At 40.1% G+C, this 19,854-nt stretch overlaps 1 protein-coding gene across 4 annotated transcripts in view; it reads left to right on the top strand.

Annotated features, from left to right (window-relative positions):
- ADD2 (adducin 2) overlaps positions 1-19,854 on the top strand; it is a 177,589-nt gene that overhangs the window by 115,869 nt on the left and 41,866 nt on the right. For all 4 annotated transcript variants that reach the window (XM_007476305.3, XM_007476306.3, XM_007476307.3 and 1 more), the window contains 3 exons: positions 9,895-10,044; positions 12,215-12,358; positions 16,006-16,104. In XM_007476305.3, coding sequence (XP_007476367.1) covers positions 9,895-10,044; positions 12,215-12,358; positions 16,006-16,104 — 393 coding nt within the window. The remainder of the gene's footprint in view (positions 1-9,894; positions 10,045-12,214; positions 12,359-16,005; positions 16,105-19,854) is intronic.

Below are 19,854 nucleotides of genomic sequence, written 5' to 3'. Positions count from 1 at the left end.
ATAATATATAGAGATTTTCTAAAGATATACATATGCATATATAGATACATAAATATACAAATGTGTATATCTTATATAAATATATGATGAAGAGACATATATGTGCATGTATGATCTTTACCAAATATGATAAAGATACATGCATATATACGTGTTTCTTGTTTGTACATAATTCTTTGCATGAGGTCTCCACCTTTAGACTGTGAGCTGCTCCTCCAGGGCAGGGACTGTCTTTTGCCTTTCTGTGTATCTCCAGCACTTAGCATAGTGCCTGGAGCACAGGAGGCATTTACTAGATGCCACTCCACTGACATGGGGCGCCAGAGTCAAAAACCCAAGATAAGATTCTGGGGTTCTAGATACTTCTAAGAACATAAAATCATGAAATTATTTAGATTAGGAGAGATGATGGAGGTTGTCTTTTAAAACCCTTACCTTCTGTCTTAATTCTAGGACAGAAAAGCAGCGAGGGCTAGACAATTAGAGTTAAGTGATTTGTCCTGGGTCACACAGCTAGGAAGTATTGGACTCCAGATTTGAACTTGGGTTCTCCTGACTCCTGGCCTGGCACTCTATCCACTGTGCTACCTAGTTCTCCTCAATTAATTTGTCAGATGTAGAAACTGAGGGCCAGGCGTGTGATTTACCTTGGAATCCCTAGATTTCTACCAGATTCAACTAAAGCACCATTTTCTTTCCTTATCTTCCCAAATTCTAATGTATTCTTTTCTCCCCATCACTTTGAATTATTTTTTGTATGTTTATGTGTGTATAAACGCATACACACATATATATATTCTACGTCTCTCCTGAGGAAATGCAAATTCTTTAAGCGAAGGCTGTGTTTATTTTTTTCTTTGTATCCTCAGTGCCTGGAACAGTGCTTGCACATAGTAGTAGCTTAATAAATGCTTTCACATAAAAGAATTGATTCCACTATACCACCTTACCTTTCCAATATCATTGCTCACTTTTAGGATTATAAGATCACAAAAACATAGATTCAGAGCTTCATAGAAGTCATTAGTTCAACCCCTTTACTTCACAGATGAGGAAATTGAGGAACTAAGAGGGTTATAAACATAGTAATTAGGAGAGCCAAAATGTGAACCTGACTGAGGAAGGTAGTGTGGTTCAGTGGAAAAAGCACTAGTTTTGGAGTCAGAGGATACAGGTTCATTGCCCAACTCTGATGTTTATGACCTTCTGGGGTATGTATCTTGTATCTACTTGAAATTTCTACTGTCCATACTATAACTCTAGATGCAGTAAAATTTAAGTTCATCTAACACAGGAATCATTTGTTTTAAAAAATTTGTTCCCAATGCCTGTTACGTAGTAAGTACTTAATAAATGTTGAATTGAATAAGACTTCATGGAAAAAGCCCAACTCTAGTTAGACTTTGAAAATGAGTGGAACTTAGGTATAATGAAAAGGGGAATGAATTGCAGGTGAGAGGATATTTTGGAATAATAATTAAAATTCCTTCTGCCTCTTCCCTATCTGCTGATCTTGTCTGGCATTTCAAAGGAACATATTCAGTTGATCTAGCTACTATACCGACAATATCCAAACTAGTCTATTGGGGTACCTTTACTGCTTCTCGTGGATCTCAATGTTGATTGTGATCCCCAACACATGAAACAATTCATGTGGGTGTCCCAAGCAAGCAGGCCCTATCCAGAATTTTGAAACTAGGTCTGAGTGGTAGTAGTGGAGATGGAAAGCAAGGTCTGTGGATTTTTTAAAAGTAGATTGTGTCGATTTTAAAAGTAGATTAGGGGAACTAGAACCTTTTTATTTATTTATTTATTTGTTTTTTTAAATTTTTAAACATTATTTTATTTGGTCGTTTTCATACATTATTCACTGGAAACAAAGATTATTTTCTTTTCCTCCCCTCCCCCCCTTTCCCTCTCCCATAGCCGATGCATGATTCCACTGGTTATCACATGTGTTCTTGACTCAAACCCATTTCCCTGTTGTTGGAATTTGCATTATAGTATTCATTTAGAGTCTCTCCTCAGTCTTATCTCCTCCAACCCTGTAGTCAAGCAGTTGCTTTTCATCGGTGTTTTTACTCCCACAGTTTATCCTCTGCTTGTGGGTAGTATTTTTTTAGATCCCTGCAGATTGTTCAGGGACATTGCATTGATACTAATGGAGAAGTCCATCACCTTTGATTGTACCACAATGTATCAGTCTCTGTGTACAATGTTTTCCTGGTTCTGCTCCTTTCGCTCTGCATCACTTCCTGGAGGTTGTTCCAGGAACCTTTTTATTTTTTAAACCCTTCCTTCCATCTTAGAATCAATACTGTGTATTGGTCCTAAGGTAGAAGGGTGGTAAGGGCTAGGCAATGGGGGGTTAAGTGACTTCCCCAGGATCACACAGCTGGGAAGTGTCTGAGGCCACATTTGAATATAGGACCTTCCCTGTCTAGGCCTGGCTCTCAATCCATGGAGCTGCCCAGCTGCCCCAAACTAGAACCTTTTATGTATGCTCCAATATGGTATAAACAGATCCCAGACACCTTAGAATATACCAATCATTAAATAGGTCAGATAAGATTGAAGAAACCATGGCTAGACAATATTGTTCAATGGAAAAGATCCAAAGACCTTAGTAGACTGTAAGTTCAATGTAAGCTAACATCATGAACCAATTTTTTAAAAAAGGAAAAGGAAATTAGATCTTGAGCAACAATAATAGTAATGAGAGAATTTATTAATATAGGAGTTGACAGATTTCCTTTGTTGTCAGGGGCTACATTTAATGGACTTATCTTTAACCAACTGCATCACCCAGGCTTTTTTAAGAAAAAATTTAAAAGTTGTTGACACTATAGAAAAAGTCACCATATAAAGCCTAATTTCTTATTAATTCTGACAGTGTACCTAATTCTTGTGAATGGTGATTAACTGTGATTCTTTGCATCTTTTGTCCTCTTTTTTCATACTTTACCTTTCTCTACAACTGAGGCCATTTTACATTTTTCCCATTTCATGGTTGTCATTTCCAAGGAACTTCACCCTTAGGGAGGCAAGACCTCAGACTTTAGACAAAGAGACTGATGCCAGGACTTACTTAGTCTTTCCAGCTTGGGATATGCCTCTTAAAAGCCATGAGAATCATCCTTGCAACTGAGATCTTTGGAGGAGAATAGATTCCTAGTTTGACCGTGAGATGAGGGAAGAAGGCTGAGTGAAGAGAAAACCCATTATCCCAAGAGAGAATTCTAAGAAAGTTTCTTTGACATATCAAGGGAAAAGCCTTTGAAAGTGATGAAGTAATCAAACAGAAAAATTCTCAGATTCTCTGAAAGTTATGTACTTAACGTATGGAAAGAGCATTCCTGATATTGGGGTCATTAGAGGGCTCAGAAAGGTTTAAAGCAATTGTTTACCAGTTTCTTTCGTTCTGTAAAACCAGCATTTCAACAATGTTAGCTTGGAGGAATGCCTTGAGTGAAAGCTGTAGGGCCTGTTCTGTTCTCTACTTTATGAGTAACATGGATAAAAGCAGAGATCTAATGTTTATCAGAGCTGCAAATGACAAGAAATTGGCAGGAATAGATGTTAGATGGCAGAGCTGGGATGTAGAATCTTCTCAGATGGCTAGAATGATGAGCCAAATCTAGATAGGTAAAACTTAATTAAGGGTAAATACAAAATACTTTAAAATTGAAACAGTTCATATGTACAGATTAGGCAAAGGTGTCAGTGAAAAGGGTTTTATGGTCTTAGTGGACTGTGAAATCAATATGAGCCAATGATGTGTCAGGCCCAAAAGCTAATTATATCTTAAATTTTAATAATTGAAATTAGAATGGTGATAGTCCTTGTCTTCTGACCTGATCAGACCACATTTCTAGTGTCATGTTCCAATTCTGGACAGTACAATTTAAGAAGGGACGTGAACAAGCTGGAAGATGAACCAGGATCAACGGCTAATCTTGTGGAAGAAAACCAGGATGCTGAATGGTCTGGAAATCACAAAAAAATCTTTGAAGGACTTAGTGCTCTTCAGCCCAGAAAAAGGGAGGCCTTAACGAAGTCATGCTTATTGTCCACAAAATGTTGCAGTTTGCTTTTAGGAAGAGGTATTAGGTCGATTCTGGGTAGCTCAAGAAGGCAGAACCATGGTCAGTGGGTGAGGATAAAAGAAAGGCAAATTGTGACTCAGTATAAGAAAGACCTTAACAATACATAAAACTATCCCACATTAGGATAGGCTGACTTCTGAGGTAGTGAATCCCCCATCACTGAAAGGGTCCAGGAAGAGACTAAGACTAAAGGTATAAAGGATAGTGAACCAGGTTGAGCCTATAATCATCAAATCGGACTTTTAGAATTGAAAGAACCCTTAGGCATCACCTAATCCAACCTCATTTTACTTATGAGGAAACTGAGGGCAGAGAGAGTTATTTTTGTTGTCCTGGATTTCATTCCTGAGCAGCCTAACAGGAATGTTGTCATCCAATGCAGAGTTGGAAAGCTACACTTGATTACTGAAGATAATCAAGTTAAATCAATTTACCATGGCCAATTTTGTTATGAAAGAGCTTTGTTCCTAGAGGATTAGATAATTGACTTACCATTGCATTTTTTCTAATAACTTTACCTTGACTTTTTCAGAAAGATACTGAGTATTTCGCAAATATCCTTTCATTTGACCTCCTGAATGTATTCAGTTTTTTTCATTTCCTGTAAAGTTCTAGGAAAATGGAATTTTGTAAAAATGATTATTTGCTCTAAATAGATCTGAAAGCTGAAGGGACCCTAGAGGCCATCTAGTTCATCCCCCTCACCTTGGCAATGAGGAAAATGTAATCAAGAAAGAACTCGAGATGTGACCAAGGCTACATGACCTTCATATATTAGTTATTTTAAACTCTTACTTTCTGCTTTTAAATTGATACTAAGGGCTAGGTAGTTGGGGTTAAGTGACTTGTCCAGGGTCACATAGGTAAGAAGTGTCTGAGACCAGATTTGTACTCAGGATCTCCCATCTCTAAGCCTGGTTCTTGATCCACTGCCCTGCCTATCCATCCCCCACAGAGCTTTTAAATGAAAACCCCTTTACCAGTCAATTATTGATGCTATTTTTGAATCAGAGAAACCAACCAGCAGCCTATTGTAATAGTCTAGAGGTGAGGTGACGAAGGTATCTACACAAGAGATATCACAAAGGTACAAATGACAGAACTTGACAACTGATTTGATATGGGGAGTGAGAGACAATGAGGAGCCCAGGATGACTCCTAGGCTGGGAGCCCAGGCAACAGGAGTTTGGTGGTACCCTCAACAATAATAGGAAAGTTAGTAAGGAGGGAAGGTTTGGGCATGTTGAGTTTAAAACATAAGGGGCTTCCAAGTTGTGATGTCCATTAGGTACTTACAGAGTCAAGACTGTAGGCCAGGGAAAAGTTTGGACTGGACAAATGCACCTGAGAATCATCTGTATAGATATGATAATTGAATTTATGGTTGGTCTCCGTAACTGAAGTCTTTCCCCACTCCAACCCATCCTCTGTCAAATTGATTTTTCTAAAATAGATCTTACCATGTTACTCCCCAATTTGATAAACTCCAATGGCTCTTTATTATCTCCAGGATCAAATGTAAAATCTCTATTTGGCTTTTAATGCCCTTCATACCCTGGCCCCTCCTAACTTTTCAGTCTTCTTATATATTAGTCCCCTCTACATCTATGATTCAGTGACGGAGACCTTGTTGTTCTTTTCATAACATACTCCTTTTACTGATTGTGTGCCATTCCTGGAATACTCTTCCTCCTTATCTCCACCTCTTCCCTTCTGCCCTCTATCTGTCTTCCTTCCTTCCTTCCTTCCTTCCTTCCTTCCTTCCTTCCTTCCTTCCTTCCTTCCTTCCTTCCTTCCTTCCTTCCTTCCTTTTCTCTCTTTCTCTCTCTCTGTCTTTCTTTCTCTCTTCCTTTCTTCCTCTTTCTTTTTCTCTCTTCCTTCCTTTCAGTCTCCCTTTCTCTCTTCCTTCCTTTTGGTCTCCCTTTCTCTCTTCCTTTCTCTCTTTTCCTTTCTCTCTTCCTTTCTCTCTTCCTTTCTCTCTTTTCCTTTCTTTCTCTCTCTTTCTTTCTTTCCTTCTTTCTTTCTCTCTCTCTTTCTCTCTCACTCTTCCTTCCTTTCTCTCTCCCTTCCTTTCTTTCTCTCACTCTTTCTTCCTTTTTCTCTTTCTCTCTCCCTCCCTCCCTCTCTCTCTCTCTCTCTCTCTCTCTCTCTCTCTCTCTCTCTCTCTCTCTCTCTCTCTCTCAAGGAGATACATGATGAGAGAAGAGTGGATAGAACCATCTGCTATTTATTAAGCCATGGATATCCCATATTCTATATGTTTTGTACTAAGGATGGCCAATACTAGGATTACTTGTGATTTTCCAGATGTGGAAAGGACCTTCCTTTGAAGCAAGTAGGGAAAAAAATTTACCAATTGTGCTGATCTTATCATTTCTATCACAATTAATATAATAATAATGAAAGACAATATAGTGGAAAGAGAGCTAGCCTCAAAGTCAGGAAAATCTTGGTTCATATTTCACTTCTGACAAATACTGGTTGTGTTCCTGAGCAAATCATATAAGTTTTCAGTGAACCAAGGAGTTCTCTAAGACTAGAAATTGTTGAGAAACTGCTTATCTGCACTGATAAAGATTTTCTTCACTGTTCATTCATTTACTAATGAAGTCACATGTTTAATCTTAATGGTAATTATAATCATAATAAGTAGCAGCAAAAGAAAGATTAATATTTCCATCCTAAAAATGGAGAATGTAGATTGATAGACATTCTTAGAGTACCTGGCAAATAAGTAAAAAAACTATTAAAATACTTTTGGAATAAGCAGACATCACTTTACCAAACAGTAGTAAAGACTGACCAAAAATCCATGCCACTGATCCTGTTAGATGTGCTCCAAAGTGGATTCCCTTCAAATGGAGCATCTTAACACTTGAAAGTACTTTCAGTCAGCCTACAAAATTTGAACTTATGTTCCAAAACACTTATTCAGTAACAAAAAGCTATCGTGCACAATAGTCCACAGAACATTCAGTATAATAGAATACAGCAAAATAGCAACTTGCCTCTGTTATTCAGTTATTTCCAACTGAACTCTGACAAAGATAATAATAATAATAATAGCAATGATATCTCATATCCTGCATAAACTCCTATTTGTAATACCCTCTTGCATTATTTCCATATATTTGTGCCAGAGTAGTTTATATCTACTTAGATCCTTTATGTGAGCCCCCATTTTTATTCTCTTACTTGCTCTTTCTTGGCATTGGGTGGAGAGCTGGAACTGGATTCAGAAAGATCTGAAGTAAAAATGGGCCTCAGACACTTACTAATTTTGTGAACCTGGCCAAGTCACTTAACCCCTGGTTGCCTCAGTTTCCTTCACTGGAAAAGGGGGATAATAATAGCACTGACTGGGGGGTGGGCATCTGGGTGGCTCAATGGATTGAGAGCCAGGCCCAGAAAGAGGAAGTCCTACCTAGGTTCAAACTGCCTAGCTGTGTGACCCTGGGCAAGTCATTTAACCCCCATTGCCTAGCCCCTAATGCTCTTCTATTTGGAACCAATATACCATATTTATTCTTAGATGGAAGGTAAGGGTTTATTAAAAAAATAATATCACTAACTGCAAATACAAAAATATTAGTAAAGCTCTTAGCACACAGTAAGCACTGAATAAATGTGTTTCCTTTCCTTGCTTTCAACTAGTACTGATCATGTGATGATTTATTTACAATATATATGCAGGGTAAACAGCAGGGAAATAAATTTTCAATGACTACCTTCCAACCCCTAGAGACAAAACCCTTTGAATAGAGTCCAGTCCTAATCCAATACCATGATTATCCTCCTTGTGCCCAGTTTAGGAAAGCAGAAACCATGCTTTAACAAATTTATCTATCAGGTGCACCCAAAAGATACCTTGTTTCACTGTCCTGGGTCACAGGGCACAGAACAATCAGATTAGTCAAGATTCTGGTAATCTGATCATATTGGAAAAAATCTCTTAGGGTTGCCAGAAAAATACGGGATTCTCAATGAAAATTTGGACTCTATTAAGTTCAAATTCTCTTGAGCCTTCAATTGTGCTGTGGCATCCATGCTTGAAATGTCAGTCTCAGCAGGACATAGAGGCGCAGGCATCACCTAGGGACAGCCCCTTATCTCTATGGACATTTCCTTTCATTCCTTCTTTCCTGTTCCAAAGTGTGCTTCTCACTTTTATGATTCTCCCAAAGTCACACAGGAAAGCAGTGGCAGAGGTAGAATTTTAACTCAGGTGCTCTCATTCCAAATTCATTTCTCTCTCTCTCTCTCTCTCTCTCTCTCTCTCTCTCTCTCTCTCTCTCTCTCTCTCTCTCTCTCTCTCTCTCTCTCCTCTCTCTCTTTCTCTCTCTCTGTCTGTCTCTCTCCTCTCTCTCTTTCCTCTCTCTCTCTCTCTCTCTTTCTCTCTCTCTGTCTGTCTCTCTCCTCTCCCTCTCTCTTTCTCTCTTTCTCTCTGTCTGTCTGTCTGTCTGTCTCCTCTCTCTCCTCTCTGTCTGTCTGTCTCCTCTCTCTCCTCTCTCTCTTCTCTCTCTCTCTCTCTCTCTCTGTCTCTCTCTCTCCTATCTCTCCTCTCTCTCTCTCTCTTTCTCTCTGTCTGTCTCCTCTCTCTCTCTCTCTCTCTCTCTCTCTCTCTCTCTCTCTCTCTCTCTCTCTCTCTCTCTCTCTCTCTCTCTCTCTCTCTCTCTCTCTCTCTCTCTCTCTCTCTCTCTCTCTCTCTCTCTTATTAGGCTTAGGTGACTTCTGAGGGTGCATCATCCTCTTAGGAATACTCATAGAATTCTAGGAAATATTTCCAAAAGAACGTGGCCTAATCCCAAGGAAAGGACAATATTTTAAGATTTACAAAGTGCTTTTCTCACAACTCTGCAGTCAGTAAATGAAAAAAAAAAGGAAAACTAAGGTGATATTACAACACAGCAACACAAGAGGGCACTCCAAGCAGCATGCCTTCCATTCTTGGGCTCAGCCTCCCACCAAGGTAGATTTCAGCCCCTCCAGGCTTTATTAGAGACCGGCTTCCTCTGATGCTGAGGCCAAGTTAATCAGTCACCTGACATCTGACCTTCTGATGAGGCTTTTGCTTGCTCTGAATCTTAAAGGAAATGAGAGATTCCGTAACGTGATGAGGAGGGAATATGTCATGCATGGAGGTCAGCCGATCTAAAGGCATGAAAAGGGGAGGTGGCATGTCAGCACACTCTAGTGACAGATACACGCTCTGTTACGAAGGCCCTACTAGAACCCTCTTCATTTAGTTTTTGTTGTTCAGCCATTTTCTGATTCTTTGTGATCCCTTTTGGGGTTTTCTTGGCAAAGATCCTGGAGTGACTTGCCATTCTCTCCTCCAGTTCATTTTACAGATGAGGAAACTGAGGCAAATGGGGGTAAGTGTCTTGCTATGGGTCACACAACTAGTAAGTGTCTGAGGCTAGATTTGAACTCAGGAAGATGGGTCTTCCTGAATCCAGGCCTGGTATTCTATCCATGTGCTACCTAGCTTTCCCTTCCATTTTGATAGGACCTGCCAAAGTCTCTGCCCCTCAGAAGAGTTTTTAAGAAGTCAGTGTCACCCCCACACAATAATGAGGCATTGACACAGGACAAGAAATTACCGAGTCAGCAAATCCCAAATTCAAGGTACTAATGAGGAAAGAGAAAGAATTGCCGAGAAGTACCTCATCAAGAGTAGAGATGGAATAATATGGGTGCATATGTGTGTTTGTCAATGTGTGTGTATGGTTTCAGGGGTATTTTCCTTGCTAAAAGTGTTCCTTCTTCACCTTGCCCTATTCCTTAGATCAAAGTGAATATCCTTGGTGAAGTGGTAGAGAAGGGCAGCAGCAGCTTCCCAGTGGATCCCACAGGCTTCAGTTTGCATTCAGCCATTTATGCAGCCAGACCTGATGTGCGATGCATCATCCATCTGCACACCCCAGCTACAGCGGCGGTAAGTGGGTCACCAGTTGGCCTCTAGCCCCAACATAGCCCGTTTGCCATTTACCACATCCTTGCTTCACACAGCATTCTAATGTGTACCATAAAATCACCAGTTCATCCTTTAAAACAGTACTGGCTAGTGCCATCTGGATTGGAGACCCCAGAGAGATTTCCTGACTCTTTATTTGGCTAAAAAGTCAAGCTAGCCAGATTGTAGTTCCATTCACTCAGCATGGGTTATGGTCATTGGGATCATTCATAACCCTTGGCCACTAGTCCTATTTTTGCTGTCCAAGCTAAGGCTCAATTAGTCCAGGAACAAACAAAATTCCCAAAGTGTATCAGTAAGCTAACAAACATTTATTAAGTCCTTGCTATATCCCAGGCACTTTACTAAGTGCTGTAGATATAAGGAAAGGCTAAAAAGCAAAGTTTGCTCTCAAAGAACTTACTGTCAAATATGGATTCCCGTTTTCTAAATTGATCCCCACCCAGGGCTTCAGGATCTAGAGAAAATAAGGAATTGCAATCGTTTCTTGTCCCTTCTCCAAACATGATCAAACCAATCAATGAATGAGCACTGGTAAATATCTGTTGAATGCCAACAAGTATGCTTCTTTGAAGGACCTGTCAAAATTACTGACCTCAAGGAACTTACAATCACCTCACCTATACACCAATACTCCAACTTCCATTTTGTCCCCATCATACAAACCTGACACTGGTACTATCTTGTCCATCCTTCCAGAAGAGTGTAAGCTACTTGAGGGAAGAGACTGGTTTATTCTGTTTTTCTTTGGATCCCTGGTACCTGGCAGAGTACTATTTACATGAAAAAAAGATAGCAATTGAACCTGTCATTTCACTGGTATCAGAAACTCCTAGCAAGGAATCTTCTCTCCCAGTGAAGGTCATCACCGTTTCTAGAATTTATAATCTTAGAGAGTGACCTTAAGTGAATTCCTTCAGGTTCCATAATCAGGAGACTGACCTTAAGTGAGTTCCTTCAGGTCCCAGAACAGGAAGCTTGAATCGAGGAGATGTTTACTAATTTTACAAAATTCATTGGATTATATTGGATTGAATTGAATTACTAGCTAGTAAGGGAGAAAAATCTAGTTTCTAGAAAAGATAATGGCAGTCTGACTATACCTACCTTCCCATGTACTGTTTTGGGATTGAGAGAGAGAGAGAGAGAGAGAGAGAGAGAGAGAGAGAGAGAGAGAGAGAGAGAGAGAGGTGAAGGGATGAAGGGATGTCTTGACTGCACCTTCTCTGAAGTAAAGAAGTGAAATTAAAGCTGTCAAAAGGACAGGAGTTTCCCCTCCTCAGTTTTCCCCCAATAAAGATATGCTGTCTGTGCTTATTAGAATTCAGTTTCTGAGGGGTAAGGAATGTGGAATTATCTTTTAGGAACAGAATACTTCCTAAAGCAGCCATAAGATCTCCTTTATGCTCTGAATGGAACCTAAACCCATGGCGGAGGTAATTCAGATTAATGGCAAGGGTTTATCATCCTCTCTTCATCTAACTTTACTTCAGAGTATAAGCCTTCAGGGTCCAAGTGGCTCTTTTGGGCTGATGGTCCCTCAGCAAAGCTTAAGCTAACAAAATTTAGACCTGATTTGATACTGAACACAAGTGAATACACAATTGTGTATACACAGGCACAGAACATAGGAAAATTGGAGGGATGGGAGGAAGAGAAAGAAAGAAAGGCAAAACAAGGAAAAATAAGGGCAAAAAGGAGGGATGCTGTAATGTTGCATAGCCCCTCACTATAATGGAGGAAGGTTAAAATGTTAATATTAGTCTTATGTGTGTCTTGATACAGTTTTAATAAGCATGTTATACATACATATATATTGATTTTTGTGTGTGTGTACATGCATATATGTGTGTATATGTATATAAAGGCTATACCATGAATAGTGTGGCTTCTTCTTGGACATCTTGGCTTCACCATGTTTGTCTAATAAGCCAGTTGTAACAGCATGAGTCTCAGTGACTCCATCCAAGGCATTTCTGTATCATGTTGCATATATAGCGTGAAATAACCTTGATATTCTCTACTCCCTGGTTCCTTGTATTAGTTCTAACCCTACAAATCAGAAGTGAGGGAAAATGGGAAAATGGCGGCACACCACAGATGGTGACCATTTCTTGTTGCCTCACTAAAGGTGTCAGCCATGAAGTGGGGCCTCCTACCCATCTCTCATGATGCGCTGTTGGTGGGGGACATGGTATACTATGACTTCAACGGAGAAATGGAGGAGGAAGCTGATCGGATCAATCTGCAGAAGTGCCTTGGACCCACCTGCAAGGTTTGGCTTGGGGCCGAAGGCTCTTGGGGTGGCCCTCATTACAGGGGTGGGCCTTGTGTTGTAGCTGTAACTGAATTTTAATTGTCATAGTCAGAGGGGAAATGGTGAGCTTAGAGGGGAGAGAGTCCTCCATTGGAGATCAAGATTAGAAGCTCCTAATCCCAGCTTTCCCAAGGGCCTCCCTGCATGACCTCAGACAACTCACTTCTACTATTTAGTGCCTTACTTTGCCTCTCTGTAATGGTGCTGAATATTACAAACCCAAGGGATCATGGAATCATGGAATCTCAGAGTTCTAAGGGTCAGCTTGTTCAATTCCATGCCAGTTGAGCGAATAGCCCTCTCTACAAAATCTTTGACGAAAGCCTATACTCTCTCTGACTGCATGAACATATCCAATGACAAGGAGCTCATTACCTCACCAGTGTGACTCTACTTACTATTTATGTGACTTTGATCAAGTTTCTTCTTTGGTCTAAGAACCTTTCCAACTCTATTCATATGACCCACCGCAGATAATTTTATTTCCAAACCCTAGGAAGTTAGGAAATTCTGCATATTATGGCTATAATCAATAATAATATTAGTAACTAGCATTTTATAGTGCTTTAAGGTTTCCAAAGTGTTTCACAAACTTTTATCTCATTTTATCCTCACAACGACTTTGAGAGGTATGAGTTAATATTATCCTCATTTTCATAGATGAGGAAACTGAAGCAAATAGAGATTAAGTGGCTAGTCTAAGATCACACTTGATGCCTGCAGCTAAATTTGAACTCAGATCCTCCTAAATCCAGATCTAATGCTCTATTTACTGCACTGCCTAGATGACTCAAGATATTGACTCGATATTTTCCTCTTTATGTATTTTATTTATTGTTCCTAGTTTTGTCCTCTGGGCCAATCAGGAAAAGTCTACATCTTCCAATGACAGTTCTTCAAACACTTAAAGAATATTATAGATAATGACTCTATAATAGAAGTTTGTGTGTATTTATTTATACTTAACTTGACAAAACCTATGACTCCTTATCCTAGTGTCTTTGAGTCAGAAGGCAGGTAGGAATCTAGAGAAAGTGTGTCTTTATTTTTGTGGAGGGGGGAAGATGACCCTGAAAATATTAGCAATTATCACCTACATAATTTTATTTTCACAAATCTATAAGATTTTCATGTTCTGCACAATTTATTGAGTTGAGAAGAACTAGGAGAAATGAATTAGCTTAATATAATGAAAACAACACTTCATCTGACCTGGGTTCAAATCCTGCTTCTGATCTTACTTCCTGTGTTACCTTTGAGCAAGTCACTTTAAGACCCTAGGTCTTAGTTTCCTCATCTATAAAATACAGGGATTGAATTAAATTCCTCCCAATGTCTTTTCCAGCTCAAGCCCTAGGGATATTACAACCTCATTCATTTGTTTTCTCCTTTACCTTTCTCTGATGACTATGCTTTGTTAGCAGATATGTTGGGCAGTTCTAAAGAATACAGCCACAACTGGATGGCTAGTTGAAAGACCTGAATTCAAATTCTGCCTAACTGGGTGCCCCTGGGCAAGTCTTTTCCCTTTCTCAGTCTCAATGTCCTCATCTGTAAAATGGGGTTGATAATGACACCTACTTTATAGGGTTGTTTTTGTTGTGAGGATCAAATGAAACGATGCATTATAGGAGCACTGCAAACCTTAAAGTGCTATATACATGCAAGCTAGCACTGTGACTAATGAAGCTATTCCACTTTGTAATAAAACTTGGTCAAACAAATTCAACATTGATGAACATTGTATTCACAGTTCCATGAACCCAAACGATTCCATAGGTTGCAGGAATATTTGAATTTGTTCCTCATGGTCACCAAGCTTATCTGGGCAGCAGCTTATCTGGAGAATGGACCAGGAGATGCAAAGCAATTTGACCCAATATTAGTCACCTGTCTGTGCCAGCCCCAAGATTTCTATGAACATCTGAGCAGAAATATCCAAACCCTCTGGGCTGCCCTCCGTGACCAGTGCATGGGAATATTGATGGAAGTGGAGAAAAAGGAGAGTGTGCAATGGAAAGAGTAATGCGCAGGGCTCCTTTGCCTGATCTCACGACAAAGGAAGTGCCCTGAAGAGCTCCTGGACCACGGGCAGGCGGAAGGAAGTGTGTTTTGGAAAGAGGCGGGCTATGTGGCACGGAGAACTTATTCACTAATTTCCACAAGACCACAAACTGCTAGCGAGGAAACAGAAAACTTAATGGGATGAGCCAGTGGGCTGGTTGGGCAGGTATGGAAAGAAATGAGCCTTCCAAACTTTATAAATATCAACCCTTCATAATGAATAGAAATGCAACTTATAATTAATTTTTATATCTAGTGAATCTGTCGCCATGGAGCAGCTGTATATCTGAATGTCAATGTGAATATTATTGAATGGAATGAGATTCTAAGATCAGTGAAGAAATTGAGAGAAAGGAGCCTTCCTACTAGGTAGGCAACAAAGAGCCTTTGAAGGTCAGAAGGCACCAGCGCTTTCACCTCAGAGGGGAAAAAGACAGACTCTTGCCACAAGGAGAAAATGAAGGTGTGCTTCAGCTCAGGAATAAATTCCTGCATAGCAGGCCATAAGAACTGGAAGAGGATCTAGGCTGGATGATAATACTTATATGGACTCACGAAATTAAGGTCAAGATTTAGAATTTGAAGGTCTTCTAGACATCATATGACTCAAAGCCAGAACAGACCTAAGCGATCATCTCTACCAGCCCTTCCTTTTACAGATGAAGAGACAAAGGCAGCTTTCCAAGATCATACAAGGCAGAGATCTGAGAATCAAAATCAGACCCTCAAATTCTAAATTCAGTGTTCTTTCTCTAATCATTGAGAAAGCCATACAGGAGAAGCTTGGGAGCTAGGAAGGAAAAGGAATGTTGGATCTAAAAGAGTCGTGTCCTTGAAATGGGTTCATTTCTGGCTTTTCTTTTTTACTCCTGCCTGTCCTAGACATTCTTCCTGGAACTTTGGTCCTTTGCTGCCCCAGATACACAATCCATATTAATGTAGATAATTATATTATCTATAGTAACATAGCTATTGAGCAAACAAAATTTCAGACTGCCAATATCAACAGTGACAATATGTATAATCATTCCAATCCATAGAACTTGGTGAGCATCTATCTATTCCCTCACTCTTCTCCACTCACAGATGAAAAAATTGAGGCCCAACTTAAGAGACTTGACAATGGATTTTTAGCTAGTTGATGGCAAACCAAGGGATTGGAACACTGGTCCTCTCACTTACAATTTAGGGCTTTTCCTACTTTAGAATATGCAGTCTTTCCCCACAAATTAGGTTTCAAACCCAGCAGACTCCCAAAATTCAATGCCTCCTCTACTGTCCAGAGAAACCTGAGACATGAACCCTTAGTTTACAGATACATTTTTTTTTGTCCAATTTTGGGTTTTTTTTTAAGAAAACTTAATTGTGGATAGAGTGCTGCGAGCCAAGACAGGGTGGGAGCAAATGGACAGGGTTATCTGAAGCCTTAGAGTGAGAAAGGAGGGAAGCTGATCAAAAATTTTAAAACAAGATTTTGTCTTCTGCTTCACAATGCCATTTGGAGAGTTTGATTTTTTAACTATGAATCTAATTTTCTGCAGATCCTGGTGCTAAGAAATCATGGAGTGGTTGCTCTGGGTGACACTGTTGAGGAAGCATTTTATAAGATCTTCCACCTTCAGGCAGCTTGTGAGATACAGGTAAATGATGTCCCCCTAAAAGTGGGCCCTAGCAGCAGACTCTCATGGGTTCTGGCCTGCCACGCCAGAAACTGCCAAACACAGAGGCACAGCTGTGGGGCAAACACAAATGGAGGCATTGACTCCAGGGCAATATTAAATATATGCGTTATTTGGGAGGATGTCTGGTATCTATGATAATCACTCAACAAGCATATATTAAGTACAGAGTGCCAGAGACTATGCTAGGCCCTGGGGCTACAGAGACAAAAACAGTACCATCCTGCCCCTCAAGGAGCTTACAGTCTATCAGGGGAGGCAGCATGTATGTAAATATATGTCCATGGAAATACACTTATATACAAAATAAATCAAAGATGATTTAGGGAAGGAAGGCACTAATATCTGGGGGATCCAAGGAAGAGGGGAAAGAGAATGAAGAGGACTGCTATAGCACCAATGGCAGAGCCAAGTGCTGTGCCATTGTGTTATAGATCTTATCTCATTGATCCTCACAAGAGCTTTGCAAGATAAGATGCTATTATTATCCCCATTTTACTGCTGAGTAACTGAGGCAAACAGATGTCCAATGATTTACCCAGGATCACACGGCTAGCTGGTGTCTGAGGCTGGATTTAAACTCAAGTTCTCCTGACCCCAAACCCAACACTCTCCACCGAGCTAACCAAGAAAGACTCCATGTAGAGTGTAGCACCTGAGCTGAAACAAGGGATTCTACCAAGTTGGTGAGGAGGGATTTGAAGGAGGAACAGCCAGAAGTCAGTTTGACTGAACCACAGAACACAGAGGAAAGAACACTCTAATTGGACTTGAAAAGACAAGGTTCACATCCTGTGACAATGGGCATGTCACTTTTGTCTCGCCTTCAGCATCCTCGTCTAGTAGCTAAGAGGAACCCTGAAGTTCCTTCCACTCCTAAGATTCTATGATTCAGAGGGGACAGAGGCTAGTGAGACAAAGAATTAGCCATTAGCTGACTTCTCCTATTACCACATCAATCAAGTCTTCTTTATCAAATTAGCGAGCTATCCACCTATTGAGCCTCAAAAGAATGGGATATCTAAAATAATTATGATAGCTCATATTTATAGAGCACCTTACATTTTACAAAGTATATTCTTCGCATGTTGCATTTAACGATAAGGAAACCAAGGCTCAAGATGTGCTTTTTAAACCTTAAAGTTTTTTTTAATCATTTATTTAGACTATTCTTTCATGATTACATGATTCTTTAAAGTTTTAAATACATGTAATTCTTTTTATATGGTCTGCTCAGGATCACAGTCCTCCAAAATTGTAGGTACAACTTCATGTCTATTTCTCCATTTATGACATGAGAAGGAAGACAAGAAAAAAAATCCAGAAACAGGGTAAAGGCAGCAGGGCCAGCCTGGAATATTTGTGGGATGCTGAAACGAAAAGTCCTGAGCATCTGAGGAAGGCAAAAGGGCAACAAACCCAAGACCTAGCAGAGTCCCAGTTGTCCTTAGAGTGGAGTTGGAGAAGAAGACAATGAAAAAAAAACAACAACAGCTTACACAAAAAGGAAGGAAAGGGAGAGGGGAAGGAAGGAAGGAAAGAGGGAGGGAGGGAGAGAGAAAGAGGGAGAGGAGAAGAAGAAAGAGGAGAGAAGAGAGAAAGGGGAGGAAGAGAGGAGGAAGTTGGAGTAGAGGGAGGATGAGAGAGACAGACAGAGACACAGCGAGAGAAGCCTTGTGAAGGAGTATCTGTGTATGAATGAGATGGGATTGGCACAAACCGGGTTAAGTAATGGATAACTGATTGGGGGAGGACATGGTTTGAATCTTGTCTTTGTAGATAATTTCATGAGCTCTTTGTCAGAAGCCATTCTAATGGCCTGTTGCCCCCTCCTGGTAGGTTCTGAAATAGCAGATCGAGTCAGAAACCTTCACACTTTGGCCCCTCCAAATACAGGCAATGCTCTCCCTCCTGGACAAAAATTTGCGTTGCTTCTCCATTTTCCTGTTTTGAATTCCGGCTGCCCTGATCTGAAGTAATGACTAATCTGTTAGTGAATGTGGTATATTGAAGACTTTGGCACTAAGTGCATAACAATCACGGAAAAATACCTCCATGAGTTGTTCAAATGTATCAGTGCACTTCTATCGAGTACTTACTGTGTGTTCATCAGTGAGCTGGATGCTGGAGATATGCATTTAGATAAAACACAGTCCCTGCCCTCATGGAGTTTGCTACTTAGTAGGGAGGTAAAGGACACACAGCCCTATGATAAATGCATTAGAGAGATGCTGAATGCTACACTAGGTTTAAGGGAATAAAGTTATTGGAAGAATAGCCTTTTGTAAACTCTAAAGCACTCTATAAACCAGTCATTCCACACTGGAGCATCAAACTTCCTCTATTATTAAGGAGAAAGGAACAGAGCAAAATCTAGATGAAAGAGATTACTATTCATTTTTGACATTAAAAACCTAATTATATAACACCAACAGTAATGATTTACCTTATTCAGCAATTTATAGTTTATATAAAACAATGTCCTTCCAATAATCCTTTGAGTAAGATGGATTAATTATCCTTCTCTCCATTTTACAGATGAAAGAACTGAATTTAGGGAGCTGGCAGAGCCCAGAATTCAAACTTAAGGCTTCTGACTTGCCGTCCAGTACTGTTTTTATTATATTATTCTAGTTCTAAAATGTACAGAGTAACCATGAGTTTACCATCCACTCTGGGTACCATTTGAATCCATGGTTTAGCACTATTGGCAATAGAAGTGAGGTAACCCTGGCTCCTATAGTGGTCCCAGCTCTCTGCCTCAGTGGCCATATGAAACATGCCAACCCTGTTACAATCACTTTTGGTGGCTTAAGGTTATCAAAACATCACTCGTCTTTTCTCCTGAGGGCCATGTCTTATTGCTTTAGATCAGCCCAGGGCTAAAAGAAAGTGGGTCATCACCCAACAGTGGCTGGCAGCTTCCTGAGCCATCTGCAGGAAGGCAAAGAGAAACACAGGCAATCCTTGCCGCCATCTGCCACCTAAACCCAGGAAGATAGTGTGGGCAGTTCTAATTTTCATTCATTCAAAAAATATTTTAAGTGCCTGCTCTATGCATGGAACTATGATAGTTTCCCAAGGATACAAAGAAAAACATGATAGAGGATTTGCTCTCAAGAAGTGTATAATCTAAGAATGGGGGAAAGACACGGTCATAAATAGCTCTGGGGAGAGGGGGTTAGAGAGGTAGGAGGTAGGGAAGGGAGGGAGGCAGGAAGAGAGGGAAAGAAGGAAGGTAGGGAGAGAGGAAAAGAAGGAAGGAATGAAGGCAAGGGAAAGAAAGAAAGGAGGGAGGGAGAAAAAGATCAGCAAGATAAGAGTTAGAGGAAACATGATAATTGTCTGAAGAATTAAGTCTTGCTCTGCTTGACCACAAGGGAAAAGAGAAGGAGCAATGGGTAGAAGTTTACAGAAGCAGATTTTGACTTCATATAAGGAAAATCATTCTTGGAACTAAATTAAAGCTATTCCCAAAGTGGGATGGGATGCCTCAAGAGATTGTGAGTTCTCTCTCACCAGAGACCTTCAAGTACAGTCTAGCTGATTACTTTTTAAAGCTGTAGAAGGGGATTCCTGCTCAGGTAGGAATTGAGCTAGATTATTTTTGGATTTCTTTATAACTCTGAGATTCTGTAATTTGAGAGGAGATAGCAGTCTTAGTTGGGTGGGCATTAAAGAAAGCTGTTCATAGAGAAAGTGATTAGAGAT

Source organism: Monodelphis domestica, chromosome 1 (genome assembly GCF_027887165.1).
Source record: "Monodelphis domestica isolate mMonDom1 chromosome 1, mMonDom1.pri, whole genome shotgun sequence".
Lineage (NCBI taxonomy): Eukaryota > Metazoa > Chordata > Mammalia > Didelphimorphia > Didelphidae > Monodelphis > Monodelphis domestica.
The sequence above is the reverse complement of the archived record's forward strand: the minus strand, read 5'-3'. Positions and strand labels throughout refer to the sequence as shown.